Raw genomic sequence first — 18813 nt, forward strand, 5'->3', positions numbered from 1 at the left:
AACTGACAAGGAGAGAAAGAGGCGGAGATCCCGGGACAGAGCAGCAGGTCCAGGCGGAGAGACAGACACACACACACAGACATGCAAAGAGCCCTGAAGGTAAGGAAAGTTTCCCAGTCAGAGTCAGTGCAGAAAGTCAGGAGGAACTGGGGATGGACAGAGTGTGGAAAAGGCTGTGAATAAAGAGAGAGAAATGGAATATTCCAGTCCAGAGAGAGACAAGAGCCCGGCGATGGGGGAGTGACATTTCCCTCCCTTCAGTACAAGTTGTTGTCGCCGCTGCCGCTATTTTTTGGGGAAGTTTAATATCCCGTCGCAGAATTTTTATTCCGGAATTGAAAAGGGTGAGACGGGGATTTAATGGAGTTTGTGGAATCTCTGCAGCTCCCTGATGTCTTTCTGATTCCTTCCCGAAGCTTCTGTTCATCGTCTTCCTGACCCTGGGGTCTGGTCAAACTCGGAGGATGAAGCGTGGAACCCATCATTGCTGGTCCCCAGGGGAGATGGAGAGCCAGGCCTCGGGGCTACAGAAGCTGCTGGGCAGGGCCAGCATGAACCGCTTTCCCTCGGTGACCCTGGTTAAAGAGCTGGAGCTACAGAAACACAAGTGGGAGAAAGGCTGCCCCAATCTGCAGCAATATTCCTCACACAACAGTGACTTCAGTCATCGTTCCATCTCACCCTGGGAATACAGGTAATGGGCACAGCCCCAAGGAACAGTGATTGTCTGGGTGATAATAGCAGATGGGCAGTGATGGATGGTCATGGGCAGTTGTGGACTGTACTGGATTGTGATGGACAGTGATGGACAGAGATGGACAGTGATGGACAGAGATGGGCAGTGATGGGTAGTGATGGACAGGGATGGGCAGTGATGACAGGGATGGGCAGAAATGGGCAATGATGGGTGGGGATGGGCAATGTTGGGTGATGATGGACAGGGATGGCTGGTGATGGGTGAGGACAGGCAGTGTTGGGTGATGATGGACAGGGATGGATGGGGGTGGGCAGTAATGTGTAGTGATGGACGGGGATGGGCAGCAGTGGACAGTGATGGGCAGCGATGGACAGTGATGGGCTTTATTAGAGTCTTTGAGGATGTAACAAGCAGGGTGGATAATGGGGAACCAGTAGATGTCGTGCATTTGAATGTTCAAAAGACATGCATTGGTGGTGATCTTCCAAAATTCTATAGACTCTGGAGCAGTTCCTACAGATTGGAGGGTGGCAAATATAACCCCACTATTTAAAACTGGAGGGAGAGAAAAAACAGAGAATTACAGATCAGTTTGCCTAACATCAGTAGTGGAGAAAATGCTAGAGTCTATTATAAAAGACGTGGTAACAGAAAACTTGGAAAACATTAACGGGATTAGACAAAGTCAGCATGGGTTTATGAAAGGGAAATCATGCTTAACTAATCTACTGGAGTTTTTTGAGGATGTAACTAGTAGATTAGATAAGGGAGAACCAGTGGATGTGGTGTGTTTGGATTTCAAGAAGGTTTTGATAAGGTCCCACATAAGAGGCTTGTGGGCAAAATTAAAGCACATGGGACTGGGGGTAATATACTGGCATGGATTGAGAATTGGTTGACAGACCGGAAACAGAGAGTGGGAATAAATGGGTCTTTTTCTCGGTGGCAGGTGGTGACTAGTGGGGTACCGCAGGGATCAGTGCTTGGGCCCAGCTATTCACAATATATATAAATGACTTGGACGAGGGAACCAAAGGCAATATTTTCAAGTTTGCTGATGACACAAAACTGTGTGGGGTGGTGAGGAGGATGCAAGGAGGCTTCAGGGCGATTTAGACAAGTTGTGTGTGTTGGCAAACACATGGCAGATGCAGTATAATGTGGATAAATATGAAGTTATACACATCAGTGTGAAAAACAGAAAGGCAGAGTATTATTTAAATGGTGATATATTGAGAAATGTGGATGTACAAAGGGATCTGGGTGTCCTTGTACATCAGTCAATGAAAGTAAATAGGCAGGTGCAGCAAGCAATTAGGAAGGCAAATGGTATGTTGGCCTTCATTGCAAGAGGATTTGAGTTCAGAAGTAGGGATGTCTTACTGCAGTTATACAGGACCTTGGTGAGACCACAGCTGGAGTATTGTGTGTAGTTTTGGTCTCCCTACCTAAGAATGGATATACTTGCCATAGAGGGAGTGCAGCGAAGGTTCACTAGGCTGGTACCGGGGATGGCAGGACTGTTGTATGAGGAGGGATTGGTTCGACTGGGCCTGTATTCACTAGAGTTTAGAAGAGTGAGAGGGGATCTGATTGAAATGTATAAAATTCTAACAGGGCTGGACAGACTGGATGCAGGGAGGATGTTTCCCCTGGTTGGGGAGTTTAGAACCAGGGGCCACAGTCTCAGGATACGGGGCAGGGCATTTAGGACTGAGATGAGGAAAAATTTCTTCACTTAGAGGGTGGTCAACCTGTGGAATTCTCTACCACAGAGGCTGTGGAGACCGGGTCACTGAGTATATTCAAGAAAGAAATTGATAATTTTTTGGATATTAGGGGCATCAAGGGGTAGGAAAGAAAATGGGAATATGGCGTTGAGATAGAGGATCAGCCATGGTCATATTGAAAGGTGGAACTGGCTCGAAGGGCCGAATGGCCTGTTCCTGCTCCTGGGTTCAATGTTTCCATGTTTCTATGTGTCAAGGATCCCTAGCAAAACTGGAGTCAATGGGAATCAGGGGGAAAATTCTCCACTGGTTGGAGTCATCCATAGCACAAAGGAAGATGGTTGTGGTTGTTGATGGTCAGTCCTCTCAGCTCCAGGACATCACTGCAGGAGTTCCTCAGGGTAGTGTCCTCGGCCCAACCATCTTCAGCTGCTTCATCAATGACCTTCCTTCCATCATAAGGTCAGAAGTGGAGATGTTCACTGATGATTGCACAATGTTCAGCACCATTCGTGACTCCTCAGATACTGAAGCAGTCCATGTCCAAATGCAGCAAGACCTGGACAATATCCAGGCTTGGGCCGACAAGTGGCAAGTAACGTTCGCACCACACAAGTGCCAGGCAATGACCATCTCCAACGAGAGAGAATCCAACCAGCGCCCCTTGACATTCAATGGCATTACCATCACTGAATCCCCCACTATCAACATCCTGGGGGTTATCATTGACCAGAAACTGAACTGGACTAGCCATATAAATACAGTGGCAGCAAGAGCAGGTCAGAGATTAGGAATTGTGTGACAAGTAACTCACCTCCTGACTCCCCAAACCCTGCCCACCATCTACGAGGCACAAGTCAGGAGTGTGATGGAATACTCCCCACTTGCCTGGATCAGTGCAGCTCCCACAACACTCAAGAAGCTTGTCACTGACCAGGACAAAGCAGCCGCTTGATCGGCACCACATCCACAAACATTCACTCCCTCCACCACTGACACACAGTGGCAGCAGTGTGTACCATCTACAAGATGCACTGCAGGAACTCACCAAGGCTCCTGAGACAACACCTTCCAAACCCACGACCACTACCATCTAGAAGGACAAGGGCAGCAGATAGATGGGAACACCACCACCTGGAAGTTCCCTTCCAAGTCACTCACCATCCTGACTTGGAAATATATCGCTGTTCCTTCACTGTCGCTGGGTCAAAATCCTAGAACTCCCTTCCTAATAGCACTGTGGGTGTACCTACACCACATGGAGCAGTTCAAGAAGGCAGCTCACCACCACCTTCTTGAGGGTAATTGGGGATGGGCAATAAATGCTGGCCCAGCCAGCGAAGCCCACATCCCATGAATGAATTTTTAAAAAGTACCATATAAAAGGTTACTGCACAAGATAAGAGCTCATGGTTTTGGTGGTGATATATTAGCACGAATAGAAGATTGGTTAACCAAAAGATAACAGAGAGCCAGGATAAATAAGTCATTTTCTGGTTGGCAAACTGTAACTAGTGAATTGCCACAGGAATCAGTGCTGGGGCCACAACTATTTACAATCGATTTTCATGATTTGAATGAAGGGGCCGACTGTATTGTAGCTAAATCTGCTGATGATGAAAGGGAGGGAGGAACTGAAAACAATTACAGTCACCAGGGAAAGGAGACTGAGAAGAGTATTAGAACTAAAAGCTGACAAGTCCCCAGGCCCTGATGGACTTCATTCTCAGGTCTTAAAAGAAGTGGCTGCATTGGTTTTAATTTTCCAAAATTCCCTCGATTCTGGAAAGGTCCCATGGATTGGAAAATAGCAAATGTGACTTATCTATTCAAGAAAGGAGGGATACGGGCAGCAGAAAACTACAGTCCAGTTAGCTTTACAGCTGTCATAGGGAAATTGCTAGAATCTATTATTAAGGAGGTTATAGCGGGTCACTTAGAAAATCTCAATGCAGTCATGCAGAGCCAACATGGTTTGGTGAAAGGGAAACCATGTGTGATTGATTTATTGGAGTTCTTTGAGGAAGTAACAGGCAACGTGGATAAAGGGGAATCTGTGGATGTGCAATACTTAGATTTCCAGAAGACTTCTAACAAAGTGTCATGTGAAGGGTTACTACACAAAAATAAAAGCTCACGGTGCTGGGGGTAACATATTAGCAAGGACAGAGGATTGCTTAGCTAGCAGGAAACGGAGATTAATGGGCCATTTTCGGATTGGCAAGATGTGATGAGTGGAGTGACACAGGGATCAGTGCTGGGGCCTCAACTCTTTACAATCCATATCACTGGCTTGGATGAAGGGACCAAAAATATGGTTGCTAAATTTGCTGATGACACAAAGATAGGTAGGAAAGTAAGTTGTGAAGAGGAAATAAGGAGTCTGCAAAGGGATATAGACGTGTTAAGTGAAAGGGTAAAAAATTGGCAGATGGAATATAATGTGGAAAAATATGAACGTGTCCACTTTGGCAGTAAGAATAGAAAAGCAGTATACTATTTAAATAGAGAGCGATTGCAGAACTCTGAGGTACAGAGGGATCTGGGTGTCCTGGTTCATGAATCACAAAATGTTAGTATGCAGGTGCAGCAAGTGATCAGGAAGGCAAATGGAATGTTGTAGTTTATTGCAAAGGGAATGGAATATAAAAGTAGGGATGTTATGCTACAGGTGTATAGGGTGTTGGTGAGACCACATCTAGAGTACTGAGTACAGCTTTGACCTCCTTATTTAAGAAAGGATATAAATGCATTAGAAGCAATTCAGAGAAGGTTCACTCGACTGATGCCTGGGACAGTAGAAGGGCGGAGGTATCTTATGAGGAAAGGTCAGACAGGCTGGGACTGTATCCATTGGAGTTTGGATGAATTAGAGGTGATCTGATTGAAACATGTAAGATCCTGAGGGATTGACAGGGAGGATGTTTCCCCTGGTGGGAGAGACTAGAACTTGGGGACACAAATTAAAAATAAGGGGTCTCCCATTTAAGGCAGAAATGAGAAGAAATTCTTTCCCTCAGAGGGTTGTGAATCTTTGGAACGCTCTTCCCCAGAGAATGGGAGGCAGGGTCAACGAATATTTTTAAGGCAGAGTTAGAGAGATTCAAAGGTTATCGGGAGTAGGTGGGAAGGTGGAGTTGAGGCCACAATCAGATCAGCCATGATCTTATTCAATGGCAGAGCAGGCTCGAGGGGCTGAATGGCCTACTCCTGCTCCTAATTTGTATGTTCGTATGAACGATACGAAGATAGGTAGAAAAGCAACTTGTGAGCAGGACACAAGGAGTCTGCAAAGGGACAGAGATAGATTAAGTGAGTGGGAAAAGTTTGACAATTGGTGTATAATGTGGGAAAATGTCAAGAATAGAGAAGCAGAATTAATTAAAGAGAACCGGCAGAATGCTGCTGTACAGAGAGATCTGGGTGTCCTTGAATCAAAAATGTTAGCATGCAGCTACATCAAGTCATTAGGAAGGTAAATAGAATCTTGGCCTTCATTGAAAGCGACATGGAGTATAAACGTAGAGCAGCAGTGGGCAGTGATGGACAGGGATGGGCAGTGATGGGTGGGGATTGGCAGTGATGGGCAGCAGTGGACAGTGATGGACAGAGATGGACAGGGATGTGTAGTGATGGATGGTAATGGGCAGTTGTGGACTGTACTGGATTGTGATGGACAGTGATGGACAGGGATGTGTAGTGATGGACACGGATGGGCAGTGATGGGTAGTGATGGACAGGGATGGGCAGCAATGGGCAGTGATGGACAGCAATGGGCAGTGATGGGCGATTGAGGAGTGATGGATTGTGTCTCATTCTTCCTTTACACTGTCTCTGAACTCACTCTTGTTTTTCCTCTGATTCCAGGATTGATTACGATGAGAATCGATACCCCTCAAAACTGGCCTTTGCTCATTGCCTCTGTGAGGGTTGTATTGACGCAGAAACCGGGGAGGAGACACTTTCCTTAAACTCGGTGCCTCTTGAACAGACCATGTTGGTCCTGCAGCGCCAGGCCTGCCCTGGGCACCCCGGGCAGTATAGCTTCAATCTGAAGTACATCAAGGTGCCTGTGGGCTGTACATGTCTCCTGCCCAAAAACAGCTGGTAACCTCCTGTGGAGCCATCAGCAGCCCCCTCTGGGAGGGATATTCACACAGACTCAGTATTGTGTTTCTTGTGAAATACTCTCTGCTTATTTTATGGTCAGACATCCAACCGGACAGAGAGTGTCTGCTTCAGGTCCCGATCATCACAGAGACTTGGGACATTGTTTCAATGATTGACTCTCCCACTGCTGAACTTTAACTCACCCCAATGTCATTATTGGCACAGACAGCCAGTTAGACTGGACTGAGAGGGAGTTAGACTGGACTGAGAGACAGTTAGACTGGACTGAGAGGGAGTTAGACTGGACTGAGAGACAGTTAGACTGGACTGAGAGACAGTTAGACTGGACTGAGAGACAGTTAGACTGGACTGAGAGACAGTTAGATTGGACTGAGAGGGAGTTAGACTGGACTGAGAGGGAGTTAGACTGGACTGAGAGCCAGTTACACTGGACTGAGAGGGAGTTAGACTGGACTGAGAGGGAGTTAGACTGGACTGAGAGCCAGTTAGACTGGACTGAGAGCCAGTTAGACTGGACTGAGAGGGAGTTAGACTGGACTGAGAGGGAGTTAGCCTGGACTGAGAGGGAGTTAGATTGGACTGAGAGGGAGTTAGACTGGACTGAGAGGGAGTTAGACTGGACTGAAGCCAGTTAGATCAGACTGAGGGTGTGTTAGATGGGACTGAGGGAAAGTTAAATAAAATAAAAACAGAAAATGCTGTAAAAACTCATCAGGCCTGGTAGCATCTGTGGAGAGAGAAACAGAGTTAACATTTTGAGTCCATACGACTCTTCTGAGGAAGAGTTGGGCCGGACTGAGGGGGAGTTGGGCTGGACTGAGGGGGAGTTGGGCCGGACTGAGGGGTAGTTGGGCTGGACTGAGGGGGAGTAGGGCCAGACTGAGGGAGGGTTGGGCCGGACTGAGGGGGAGTTGGGCCGGACTGAGGGAGAGTTAGATCTGGGGCAGCGTGGGGAGGGTGTGAATTGTGCCCATGTGGTGTTGGGGATTGCATCCATCACGGGTCATTGTGCCTGGGAGTGGGTGGTATTGTAGTGTTTGTGGGATGTGCAGCAGAGACTCTCTGTGAGGTTGGATTGTCTTTGTGTTAAATACTTGTGTATTTGAATCCAGTATGTCATTGTGTGACTACTCACTCCACTTTATTAATTTATTACAAAGATGTTCTTGTTTTAATTTATTCCTGTGTAAACGAGCAAGATGTTTATCTCAGAGATTTAATTTATAAATGAACTTTGTGTATTTATAATAATATAAAGACAAATTTTATCTTCATGAAGTGAAATCACTGGCTGATGTCATTCTGTGAGGGCTTGCGATAGAATTTTCCAATTTGGTTTCTCACTGAAATATTAATACTTTATAATAAAGTACTGAATTGTGATTGGTGTGAAGTTTTAATGCAGAAAATAAGGGAACACAATTGTAATGAGCTATTTACTGGGCTAATAATGGAGACTGGATACAGTAACACAGAGATCTGGACTGGTTCCATATCACCCCACACCTTGGAGCCAACAAAAATCTATCACCTTCAGTTTGAATTTTCTAGTTGACTTCTAGCCTCAACAGCTCTTTGGAGAGGGAGTTGCAGACTTCCACTGCCCTTTACATGAAAAAGTGCTTCCTGCCCGTTCCCCTGAACAGCCTGCCTCGAAATTGAAGTTCATAACCTGTTGTTCTAGTCTCTGCCACCATGTGCAACAGTGTTTAGTGTCAAACCTGCTTTCATCATTTTACAGTTCAGTCAGATCATCTCTTAATTTTTTAACCTCAAAGGAATACAAGCCTTGTCAGTGCAACCTGTCCTCATTAATTAACCCTTTCAGCCTCAGGATCATTCTGGTGAATCTGGGCTGCACCCCCTCCAAGGGCGATATCTCCTTCCTGAGGTGCGGGGCCCAGGAATGAACACAGTTACTCTCGATGGGATCTAACCAGAGCTCCTTATAACTCGAGTGTAACTCCTGTCCCTTTGTGTAAGAGACAACATTCCATTTGCATTTTAAATTATTTGTACACTTGTTTACTATTTTTGAGTGATTGCTGCTCATCAGCCCCTCAATCTCTCTGCTCCACCTTTTCTAACTTCTCTCCACTTCTGTCTGGACTGCAGTCTGTGGGAGTTGACCAAGAGCAAGACTGTTCCCAAGTAAACACATCGGTAGAAGCAGGACGCAACACCCGGTCCTGATGTAGAGGTGCAGATTCAGAACAGGGTTGATGTGGCCGATAGTTTACAGAGTTAAGGGAAATCTAGATGAAGGAAAAGGAAGATCTGGAGAAGCTGATCCTGTTCAACAGGTAGAATGGGCTTGCTACCTGCGAGCATTTGGATAAAATAGAGACCAGGAGGAGTGAGAGCAACACACCCATAGGTAGTGACATCAGAATCAATGCAGGAAGGAAGAAGTGGAACCTGAGGGAACAGAGACCAACCAAAGGTAAGTATTGAGGTAAGGATCTAAGTGTTGGGTTTTAAGTTTTAAATCTTGAGTTTCTAAATGTTAGGTTTTATTTCTGGTAAATTTAGATAGTAACCTAATAAATAGAAACATGGCAGGGCCCCTCAATTCCATGGAATGCACATCCTGTACCATGTGGGAACTCTTCTCATGTCCTAAACAAACAGATGTGTGGAAAGTATTGTCAGTTGGAGGAGCCCGAACTCTGGGTTTTGGCGTTTAAGCAGCAACTGCTGTCACTGTAGTTCAACACTGAGGCTGAGAGCTGTGTGGACAATGTTTCTGGATGTGGTCACCTCAGTGTTATGATCCCAGCTGATGTTGTTACTGGGCAAGCCAGGTCCCAGGCTGGAACCTGGCTCGATAGATCCTGACTTTTATTTTTTGTTTAGAAACATGGAGAGTGGCCACTGAGCAGAGTCGTAGGAATCAGCTGATGAACTTTTAACAAAAGAATAAAACATTAATTAAACAAGAAAAGATTAATTATATCACAATACTCCTTCACCCACAACTACACCTTTAAAGGTATATACAGATTTGTAAGGATAACACAAGTTACATAACTTATCTTACGCTCTAATGTTCACAGTAAGGACACAGCCCATGTAAACCAATAGGTGACCTGTGGTCAGGCACACCACACTCTGAAACCAAGTGACAGAAGACACCCCAAACAGATACTATGGATCCCTCATTGACTCTCCCACTCCCGCAGACGCTTGTCACACTGTGAGCCAACAAATCTCTCTCTGGACCCCGGTTGCTAGGCAACAGCACAGTTCTTTTCTGAATTACCTGGAAAAACTCAGCAGGTCTGGCAGCATCGGTGGAGAAGAAAACAGTTGACGTTTCGAGTCCTCACGACCCTTCGGCAGAACTGAAGTATAGTTAGGAGAGAGGTGAAATATAAGCTGGTCTAAGGTGGGGGGCCGGGGGAGAGAGAAGTTGAGGGTGGGGTGGTTGTAGGGATAAGCAAGCAGTGATAGGAGCAGATAATCAAAAGATGTCACAGACAAAAGGATCAAAGAGGTGTTGAAGGTGGTGATATTATCTAAGAAAAGTGCTAATTAAGAATGGATGGCAGGACACTCAAGGTACAGCTCTAGTGGGGGTGGGGTGGAAAGACTGACAGGGCATTACAGGTATAGATTTAAAAATAATGGAAATAGGTGGGAAAAGAAAAATCTATATAAATTATTGGAAAAAACAAAAGGGAGGGGGAAGAAACGGAAAGGGGGTGGGGATTGGGGAGGGAGTTTAAGATCTAAAGTTGTTGAATTCAATATTCAGCCCGGAAGGCTGTAAAGTGCCTAGTCGGAAGATGAGGTGCTGTTCCTCCAGTTTGCGTTGGGCTTCACTGGAACAATGCAGCAAGCCAAGGACAGACATGTGGGCAAGAGAACAGGGTGGAGTGTTAAAATGGCAAGCGACAGGGAGATTTGGGTCTTTCTTGCGGACAGACCGCAGGTGTTCTGCAAAGCGGTCACCCAGTTTGCGTTTGGTCTCTCCAATGTTTCCTCTACATTGGAGAGACCAAACGCAAACTGGGTGACCGCTTTGCAGAACACCTGCGGTCTGTCCGCAAGAAAGACCCAAATCTCCCTGTCGTTTGCCATTTTAACACTCCACCCTGTTCTCTTGCCCACATGTCTGTCCTTGGCTTGCTGCATTGTTCCAGTGAAGCCCAACGCAAACTGGAGGAACAGCACCTCATCTTCCGACTAGGCACTTTACAGCCTTCCGGGCTGAATATTGAATTCAACAACTTTAGATCTTAAACTCCCCCTCCCCCCATCCCCACCCCGTTTCTTCCCCCTCCCCCCTTTTTTTTCAATAATTTATATAGATTCTTCTTTTCCCACCTTTTTCCATTATTTTTAAATCTACAACTAATACTTTATTAGTCTGTCCACCCCACCCCCACTAGAGCTGTACCTTGAGTGTCCTGCCATCCATTTTTAATTAGCACTTTTCTTAGATAATATCACCACCTTCAACACCTCTTTGATCCTTTTGTCTGTGACATCTTTTGATTATCTGCTCCTATCACTGCTTGCTTGTCCCCACAACCACCCCACCCTCAACTTCTCTCTACCCCCGCCCCCCACCTTAAACCAGCTTATATTTCACCTCTCTCCTAACTATACTTCAGTTCTGCCGAAGGGTCATGAGGACTCGAAACATCAACTGTTTTCTTCTCCACCAATGCTGCCAGACCTGCTGAATTTTTCCAGGTAATTCTGTTTTTGTTTTGGATTTCCAGCATCCGCAGTAGCTTTTAGCTCACAGTTCTTTTCTGCTTTGTTTTAACTTCCCTAAACCACGATCCCTCCTTGATAACACAATTCTCCACTTCAAGAGTCATAAAATAATTAAAAATGCAGGGTCTTTTAAAGTGAAACCAAAATTCAGTTTTCATCCTTTTAACACAAAATACAGAAATACATATTAACCTTCATTCCTAACACCCAGAAATACAAATATAACTTACTTAAACTATCTCTAGTTCATAACACTAGAGTTTATGAGTTTGCAGGGAGAGAGGGAATGGGTGATGGCCAGATTGTCAATTAGGACCAGGCAAGTAGTCCAGGAATCCCAAGTGCATTTTGCTCTCCAATCAGATCTGAGTTCCGAATATTAGTGAGGGTGAGATTCTTCTGGGGTGTGAAGCCACAGCCAAGTCATGGCTGACTCAAGAGGAAAGTCAGGAAAGCAAAAGCGAGAAGGGGTTCAATAGTCAGGAGAACAGGAAGGCATTTCTGTGACCGCAGATGTGACTCCAGAATGGTATGTTGTCTCCCTGATGCCAGGATCAGAGATGTCACTGAGTGGCTGCACAACATCCCGAGGCTGGAGGACAAACAGCCTGAGGCCATGATCCATATCGGTAACAATGACGTAGGTAGAAAGAGGGATAAGATCTTTCAGGCAGATTTTAGGGAGCTGGGGGAAAATTTAAAAGCAGAATCTCTAAGGAAGTAATCTCTGGATTATAAGAGGAGCCATGCAGATGAGAAACATTAACTCTGTTTCTCTCTCCACAGATGCTGCCAAACCTGCTGAGTCTTTCCAGCGTTTTCTGTTATCTCAGATTTCCAGCATCTGCGGTATTTTGCTTTTAATCTCCAGATTATTCCTGATACCACCTGTCACTGAGTACAGAAAAAGGAGGTTGGTGCAACTGAAAGCATGGCTGGAGAGATGGTGCATGAGGGGAGGGCTTTAGATTCCTGAGGCACTGGGACCGGTCCAGGGAGAGGTGGGGCCCATACAAGACAGATGGGTTGCACCTCAGCAGGGCTGGGACTGATATTGTGGCAGCGAGGTTTGCTAGTGCTGCTGCAGAGGGTTTAAACTTGCATTGAAGTAAACTTAATTCTTGCATTGAAATAAATACCACTAATCACATGATTCTAACGTCCGTGGTTCAGAAGGTTTCCAGGTAGAATAGAGAGGGCAATAAGAAAAGAGGGGGGAGGGGGTTAGCAATATTGGTCAAAGCAACAATCACAGCCGTGAGGTGGTAGGAAATGTTAGAAGGATCAATGGCCAAATGGGTTGAAGGGAGGAACAAGGAGACAATCACACCGCTGGGAATGGATGATAGACCCCAAACATTCAGAGAGGGATAGGAAAGCACAAAGGCCAAGTTACTGAGAAGTGCAGAACCCACTGGGGATTTCAATACCCTCATATGTACCCTCAGTGTAAAATATGTAGAAGATGCAGAATTCCTTTGGTACTCCTGAACCTGGCATTGGGAGAAAATACATTGCAGAGAATTTTTGCAGCTGTGACAAGTTGAACAAGAGGAGGACCTGGTTTGTTCAGACAGCAAGCTGGGAGGGTCATCAGTGGAAGAGCATTTTAGTGCTCGTCATCATTTCAATTAGATGTAGCGTAGTTATGGGAAAGGAAAAAGATAGACCAAGGGTAAAAATTTTAAACTGGGGAAAGGTCAGTTTTACTAAGCAGTGATGTGATTCATTAAGAGTCGACTGGAAACAGCTACTTGAAGGCAAATCAGTGTCAGAGCAGTGGGAGGCATTCAAAAAGAAGATTAAGGGGGTTCAGAGCAAATATGTTTCCCAGAGAAAAAGGGTGAAATTCCCAAATCTGGATCCCCTCCAGATGTCAAAGATCATACAGAACAGGATAAGGCAAAAGGGAAGATTATGTTGAACACCAAGGGCTCAATACTACAGAAAACTGGGAGGAGTTTACAAAGTGCAGGGTGAAATTAAAAAGGAAATTAGGAAAGCAAAGGCGGGGTGAGGCAGGAAAAAATATTGGCAGCAAAATCAAGGAAAATCCAGAGATGTTTTGTGAATATATAAAGAGCAGGAGGATAACTAAGGTTAATTAGAAACCGGAGAGATAAGCTATATGTGGGCATGGAGAATGTGGGCATGGTTCTTAATGAATGTTTAATCTGTCTTCACAAAATACAGACATTGTAGTTAAGGAGAAGTGTGAAATATTAGATGGTGTAAATATAGTGAGGGAGGAAATATCATCTTCTAGTCCACCCTGTTCAGATCCTCATTATTTTATACACTTCATCCTCCTCCATTCCAAAGAAAATAACCCCAGCCTATCCAACCTTTCCTCATAATAAAAACTCCCCAGCCCAGGCAACATCCTCTAGAGGGATCCTTGAACAGGGGGCATCAATTTAGGGTAAGAGGGAGGAGGTTTTGAGGGGATTCGAGGAGAAAGATTTTCACCCAGAGGGTGGTGGGTGTCTGGAACTCACTGCCTGAAAAGGTGGAAGAGGCAGAAGCCCCCATGACATTTTAAAAGTACTGGATACACATTGAGCTGCTGTGTCCTACATCTCCACAGATCAAGAATTGGAAAGTGGGATTAGTCTGGATGGATACTTGTCAGCTGGTGTAGAATGCCCCCTTTCATTCTCTAAATCTCTATGATTCTATAATTAAGGGGTTTAGCATCTTTGAAATTAAATACGTCACCAGTCCTGGATGATATATCAAATCTAGTGGATGAGATGAAGTTCTGAAACCTCCATAATAGAATGACATGTGTGTGTGGGTGACAGAATTATTTGGTTGATGTCATAGATGTCACCACAACTGAATTCAAGAAGGAACAGATTAATTTACCCCCTTTCACATCCTAAGGATGTCCTGAAGCAATTCATAATGAATTGTTTTCAAAGTGCAGACACTGTTAGTGCATAAGCAAACAAAGCAGCCAATTAGTGCACAACAAGGTCCCAACAAAAAATAAATAAAATGGATGAACAAGCAACTTGTTTTGGCGATGCTGGTTGGGATGTAAATATTGGCCAGGGCCCTGGGAGAACATGCCATGGGATTTTTACATAAACTCGAGAGAACAAACAGGGCCTCGATTTATTGTCTCTTAATGATATATTAAAGTTGCTCAACAGGTGTCTTCATATACAATTAAATCTTCCTGTGATATATATTAATGTTGGGACACTAACTACTTTCCTTTCAAACAAATATCTTGATGAATCAGCCAATAGAGAGAAGGAAATATTTTACATCCCCACTTACCAACTTTGCAAACAGAAGAATTTCAGTAAGAACACTTGAGCAAGCTTTGACTAGTTAGTCTCAGGTCACACATCAGCAAAGAAACTCACTGGAAAAGTGAGTGCATCTAATGTGATTTTTTTTACCATTATTCATTTTTGTTTATGAATGTTGCTGGCAAGGCTGGCTTTAATTCCCATTCCTAATTGCCTTGAACACAACTGGGTGTGTCATTAATTCACTTCAGAGGGCAGTTAAGAGTCAAACATGTTGATGTAGGTCTGGAGTCACATGTAGGCCAGACCTGGTAAGGACTGCAGATTTCCTTCCCTAATAGACCAGATGGGGTTTTTTTTTTACAATAATCCAACAGCTTCATGGTTACTTTAACTGAAACCAGATTTTTATTTCCAGATTTTTTATAACTAAAATTAAATTCACACTCTAGGATTTGAAATCAGAATCTCTGTCCAATAACAAAACAACTGCATGGACAGACACTTCTTGTGGAATGGATTGACTGCTCCTCTGACACTGGCAAACAAAGTGAAGCTTAAAGACACAGCTGTAATGAGATATGTTTTGTTCTGTTGAAGGGTCATGAGGACTCGAAACGTCAACTGTGCTCTTCTCCGCCGATGCTGCCAGACCTGCTGAGTTTTTCCAGGCAATTCTGTTTTTGTTTTTGTTTTGGATTTCCAGCATCCGCAGTTTTTTTGTTTTTCTCTCTATGTTTTAACTGCTCCTACCCAATTTATCTAAAGTAGTATAGCCCCTGCTGATCCACATCAATAAACTTCACACCAATCACAATTCAGTACTTTATTATAAAGTATTAATATTTCAGTGAGAAACCAAATTGGAAAATTCTATCGCAAGCCCTCACAGAATGACATCAGCCAGTGATTTCACTTCATGAAGATAAAATTTGTCTTTATATTATTATAAATACACAAAGTTCATTTTATAAATTAAATCTCTGAGATAAACATCTTGCTCGTTTACACAGGAATAAATTAAAACAAGAACATCTTTGTAATAAATTAATAAAGTGGAGTGAGTAGTCACACAATGACATACTGGATTCAAATACACAAGTATTTAACACAAAGACAATCCAACCTCACAGAGAATCTCTGCTGCACATCCCACAAACACTACAATACCACCCACTCCCAGGCACAATGACCCGTGATGGATGCAATCCCCAACACCACATGGGCACAATTCACACCCTCCCCACGCTGCCCCAGATCTAACTCTCCCTCAGTCCGGCCCAACTCCCCCTCAGTCCGGCCCAACTCTCCCTCAGTCCAGCCCTACTCCCCCTCAGTCTAGTCTAACTTTCCCTCAGAAGAGTCATATGGACTCAAAATGTTAACTCTGTTTCTCTCTCCACAGATGCTACCAGGCCTGATGAGTTTTTACAGCATTTTCAGTTTTTATTTTATTTAACTTTCCCTCAGCCCCATCTAACTCTCTCGCAGTCTGATCTAACTGGCTCTCAGTCCAGTCGAACTCCCTCTCAGTCCAATCTAACTCCCTCTCAGTCCAGTCTAACTCCCTCTCAGTCCAGTCTAACTCCCTCTCAGTCCAGTCTAACTCCCTCTCAGTCCAGTCTAACTCCCTCTCAGTCCAGTCTAACTCCCTCTCAGTCCAGTCTAACTCCCTCTCAGTCCAGGCTAACTCCCTCTCAGTCCAGTCTAACTCCCTCTCAGTCCAGTCTAACTCCCTCTCAGTCCAGGCTAACTCCCTCTCAGTCCAGTCTAACTCCCTCTCAGTCCAGTCTAACTCCCTCTCAGTCCAGTCTAACTGGCTCTCAGTCCAGTCTAACTCCCTCTCAGTCCAGTCTAACTGTCTCTCAGTCCAGTCTAACTGTCTCTCAGTCCAGTCTAACTGTCTCTCAGTCCAGTCTAACTGGCTCTCAGTCCAGTCTAACTCCCTCTCAGTCCAGTCTAACTGTCTCTCAGTCCAGTCTAACTGTCTCTCAGTCCAGTCTAACTCCCTCTCAGTCCAGTCTAACTGGCTCTCAGTCCAGTCTAACTCCCTCTCAGTCCAGTCTAACTGTCTCTCAGTCCAGTCTAACTGTCTCTCAGTCCAGTCTAACTGGCTCTCAGTCCAGTCTAACTCCCTCTCAGTCCAGTCTAACTCCCTCTCAGTCCAGTCTAACTGTCTCTCAGTCCAGTCTAACTGTCTCTCAGTCCAGTCTAACTGTCTCTCAGTCCAGTCTAACTGTCTCTCAGTCCAGTCTAACTCCCTCTCAGTCCAGTCTAACTGGCTGTCTGTGCCAATAATGACATTGGGGTGAGTTAATGCTCAGCAGTGGGAGAGTCAGTCATGGAAACAATGTCCCAAGTCTCTGTGATGATCGGGACCTGAAGCAGACACTCTCTGTCCGGTTGGATGTCTGACCATAAAATAAGCAGAGAGTATTTCACAAGAAACACAATACTGAGTCTGTGTGAATATCCCTCCCAGAGGGGGCTGCTGATGGCTCCACAGGAGGTTACCAGCTGTTTTTGGGCAGGAGACATGTACAGCCCACAGGCACCTTGATGTACTTCAGATTGAAGCTATACTGCCCGGGGTGCCCAGGGCAGGCCTGGCGCTGCAGGACCAACATGGTCTGTTCAAGAGGCACCGAGTTTAAGGAAAGTGTCTCCTCCCCGGTTTCTGCGTCAATACAACCCTCACAGAGGCAATGAGCAAAGGCCAGTTTTGAGGGGTATCGATTCTCATCGTAATCAATCCTGGAATCAGAGGAAAAACAAGAGTGAGTTCAGAGACAGTGTAAAGGAAGAATGAGACACAATCCATCACTACCCATCCCTGTCCATCACTACACATCCCTGTCCATCACTGCCCATCCCTGTCCATCACTGTCCATCACTGTCCATCACTGCCCATCACTACCCATCACTGTCCATCACTGCCCATCCGTGTCCATCACTGCCCATCCCTGCCCATCACTGTCCATCACTGCCCATCACTGCCCATCACTACCCATCACTGTCCATCACTGTCCATCACTACACATCACTGCCCATCACTGCCAATCCCCATCCATCCCCCTGTCCATCACTGTCCATCACTGCCCATCACAATCCAGTACAGTCCACAACTGCCCATTACCATCCATCACTACCCAACCACCCATCACTGTCCATCACAGTCCATCACTGTCCATCATGGCCTTATCCATCACTACACATCACTGTCCATCACTGTCCACTGCTGCCCATCACTGTCCACTGCTGTCCATCACTGTCCACTGCTGTCCATCACTGTCCAATGCTGCCCATCACTGTCCACTGCTGCCCATCACTGTCCACTGCTGCCCATCACTGTCAATCCCCACCCATCACCAGCCATCCCTGTCCATCATCACCCAACACTGCCTGTCCTCACCCATCACCAGCCATCCCTGTCCATCATCACCCAACATTGCCCATTCCCACCCATCATTGCCCATTTCTGCCCATCCCTGTCATCACTGCCCATCCCTGTCCATCACTACCCATCACTGCCCATCTCTGTCCATCACTGTCCATCACAATCCAGTACAGTCCACAACTGCCCATGACCATCCATCACTGCCCATCTGCTATTATCACCCAGACAATCACTGTTCCTTGGGGCTGTGCCCATTACCTGTATTCCCAGGGTGAGATGGAACGATGACTGAAGTCACTGTTGTGTGAGGAATATTGCTGCAGATTGGGGCAGCCTTTCTCCCACTTGTGTTTCTGTAGCTCCAGCTCTTTAACCAGGGTCACCGAGGGAAAGCGGTTCATGCTGGCCCTGCCCAGCAGCTTCTGTAGCCCCGAGGCCTGGCTCTCCATCTCCCCTGGGGACCAGCAATGATGGGTTCCACGCTTCATCCTCCGAGTTTGACCAGACCCCAGGGTCAGGAAGACGATGAACAGAAGCTTCGGGAAGGAATCAGAAAGACATCAGGGAGCTGCAGAGATTCCACAAACTCCATTAAATCCCCGTCTCACCCTTTTCAATTCCGGAATAAAAATTCTGCGACGGGATATTAAACTTCCCCAAAAAATAGCGGCAGCGGCGACAACAACTTGTACTGAAGGGAGGGAAATGTCACTCCCCCATCGCCGGGCTCTTGTCTCTCTCTGGACTGGAATATTCCATTTCTCTCTCTTTATTCACAGCCTTTTCCACACTCTGTCCATCCCCAGTTCCTCCTGACTTTCTGCACTGACTCTGACTGGGAAACTTTCCTTACCTTCAGGGCTCTTT

General features: G+C 45.6%; 2 protein-coding genes across 2 annotated transcripts; one reads left to right on the plus strand and one right to left on the minus strand.

The window, feature by feature from the left end:
* The first annotated feature begins 418 nt into the window (after positions 1-418).
* LOC144681406 (interleukin-17C-like) lies at positions 419-6677 on the plus strand. The gene is made up of 2 exons (XM_078543001.1): positions 419-694; positions 6295-6677. Exons 1-2 carry the CDS (start codon positions 465-467, stop codon positions 6536-6538), a joined length of 474 nt encoding a protein of 157 aa, XP_078399127.1. The 5' UTR covers positions 419-464; the 3' UTR covers positions 6539-6677.
* A 10130-nt stretch (positions 6678-16807) lies between these two features.
* On the minus strand, positions 16808-18480 carry il17c (interleukin 17c). Its single transcript, XM_078543002.1, has 2 exons — positions 18205-18480; positions 16808-17303 (listed from the first exon to the last, which is right to left on the minus strand). The coding sequence occupies exons 1-2, from the start codon at positions 18432-18434 to the stop codon at positions 17060-17062; spliced, it is 474 nt and encodes a 157-aa protein (XP_078399128.1). The 5' UTR covers positions 18435-18480; the 3' UTR covers positions 16808-17059.
* Positions 18481-18813: the final 333 nt, after the last annotated feature.

Source organism: Cetorhinus maximus, chromosome 6 (genome assembly GCF_964194155.1).
Source record: "Cetorhinus maximus chromosome 6, sCetMax3.hap1.1, whole genome shotgun sequence".
NCBI lineage: Eukaryota > Metazoa > Chordata > Chondrichthyes > Lamniformes > Cetorhinidae > Cetorhinus > Cetorhinus maximus.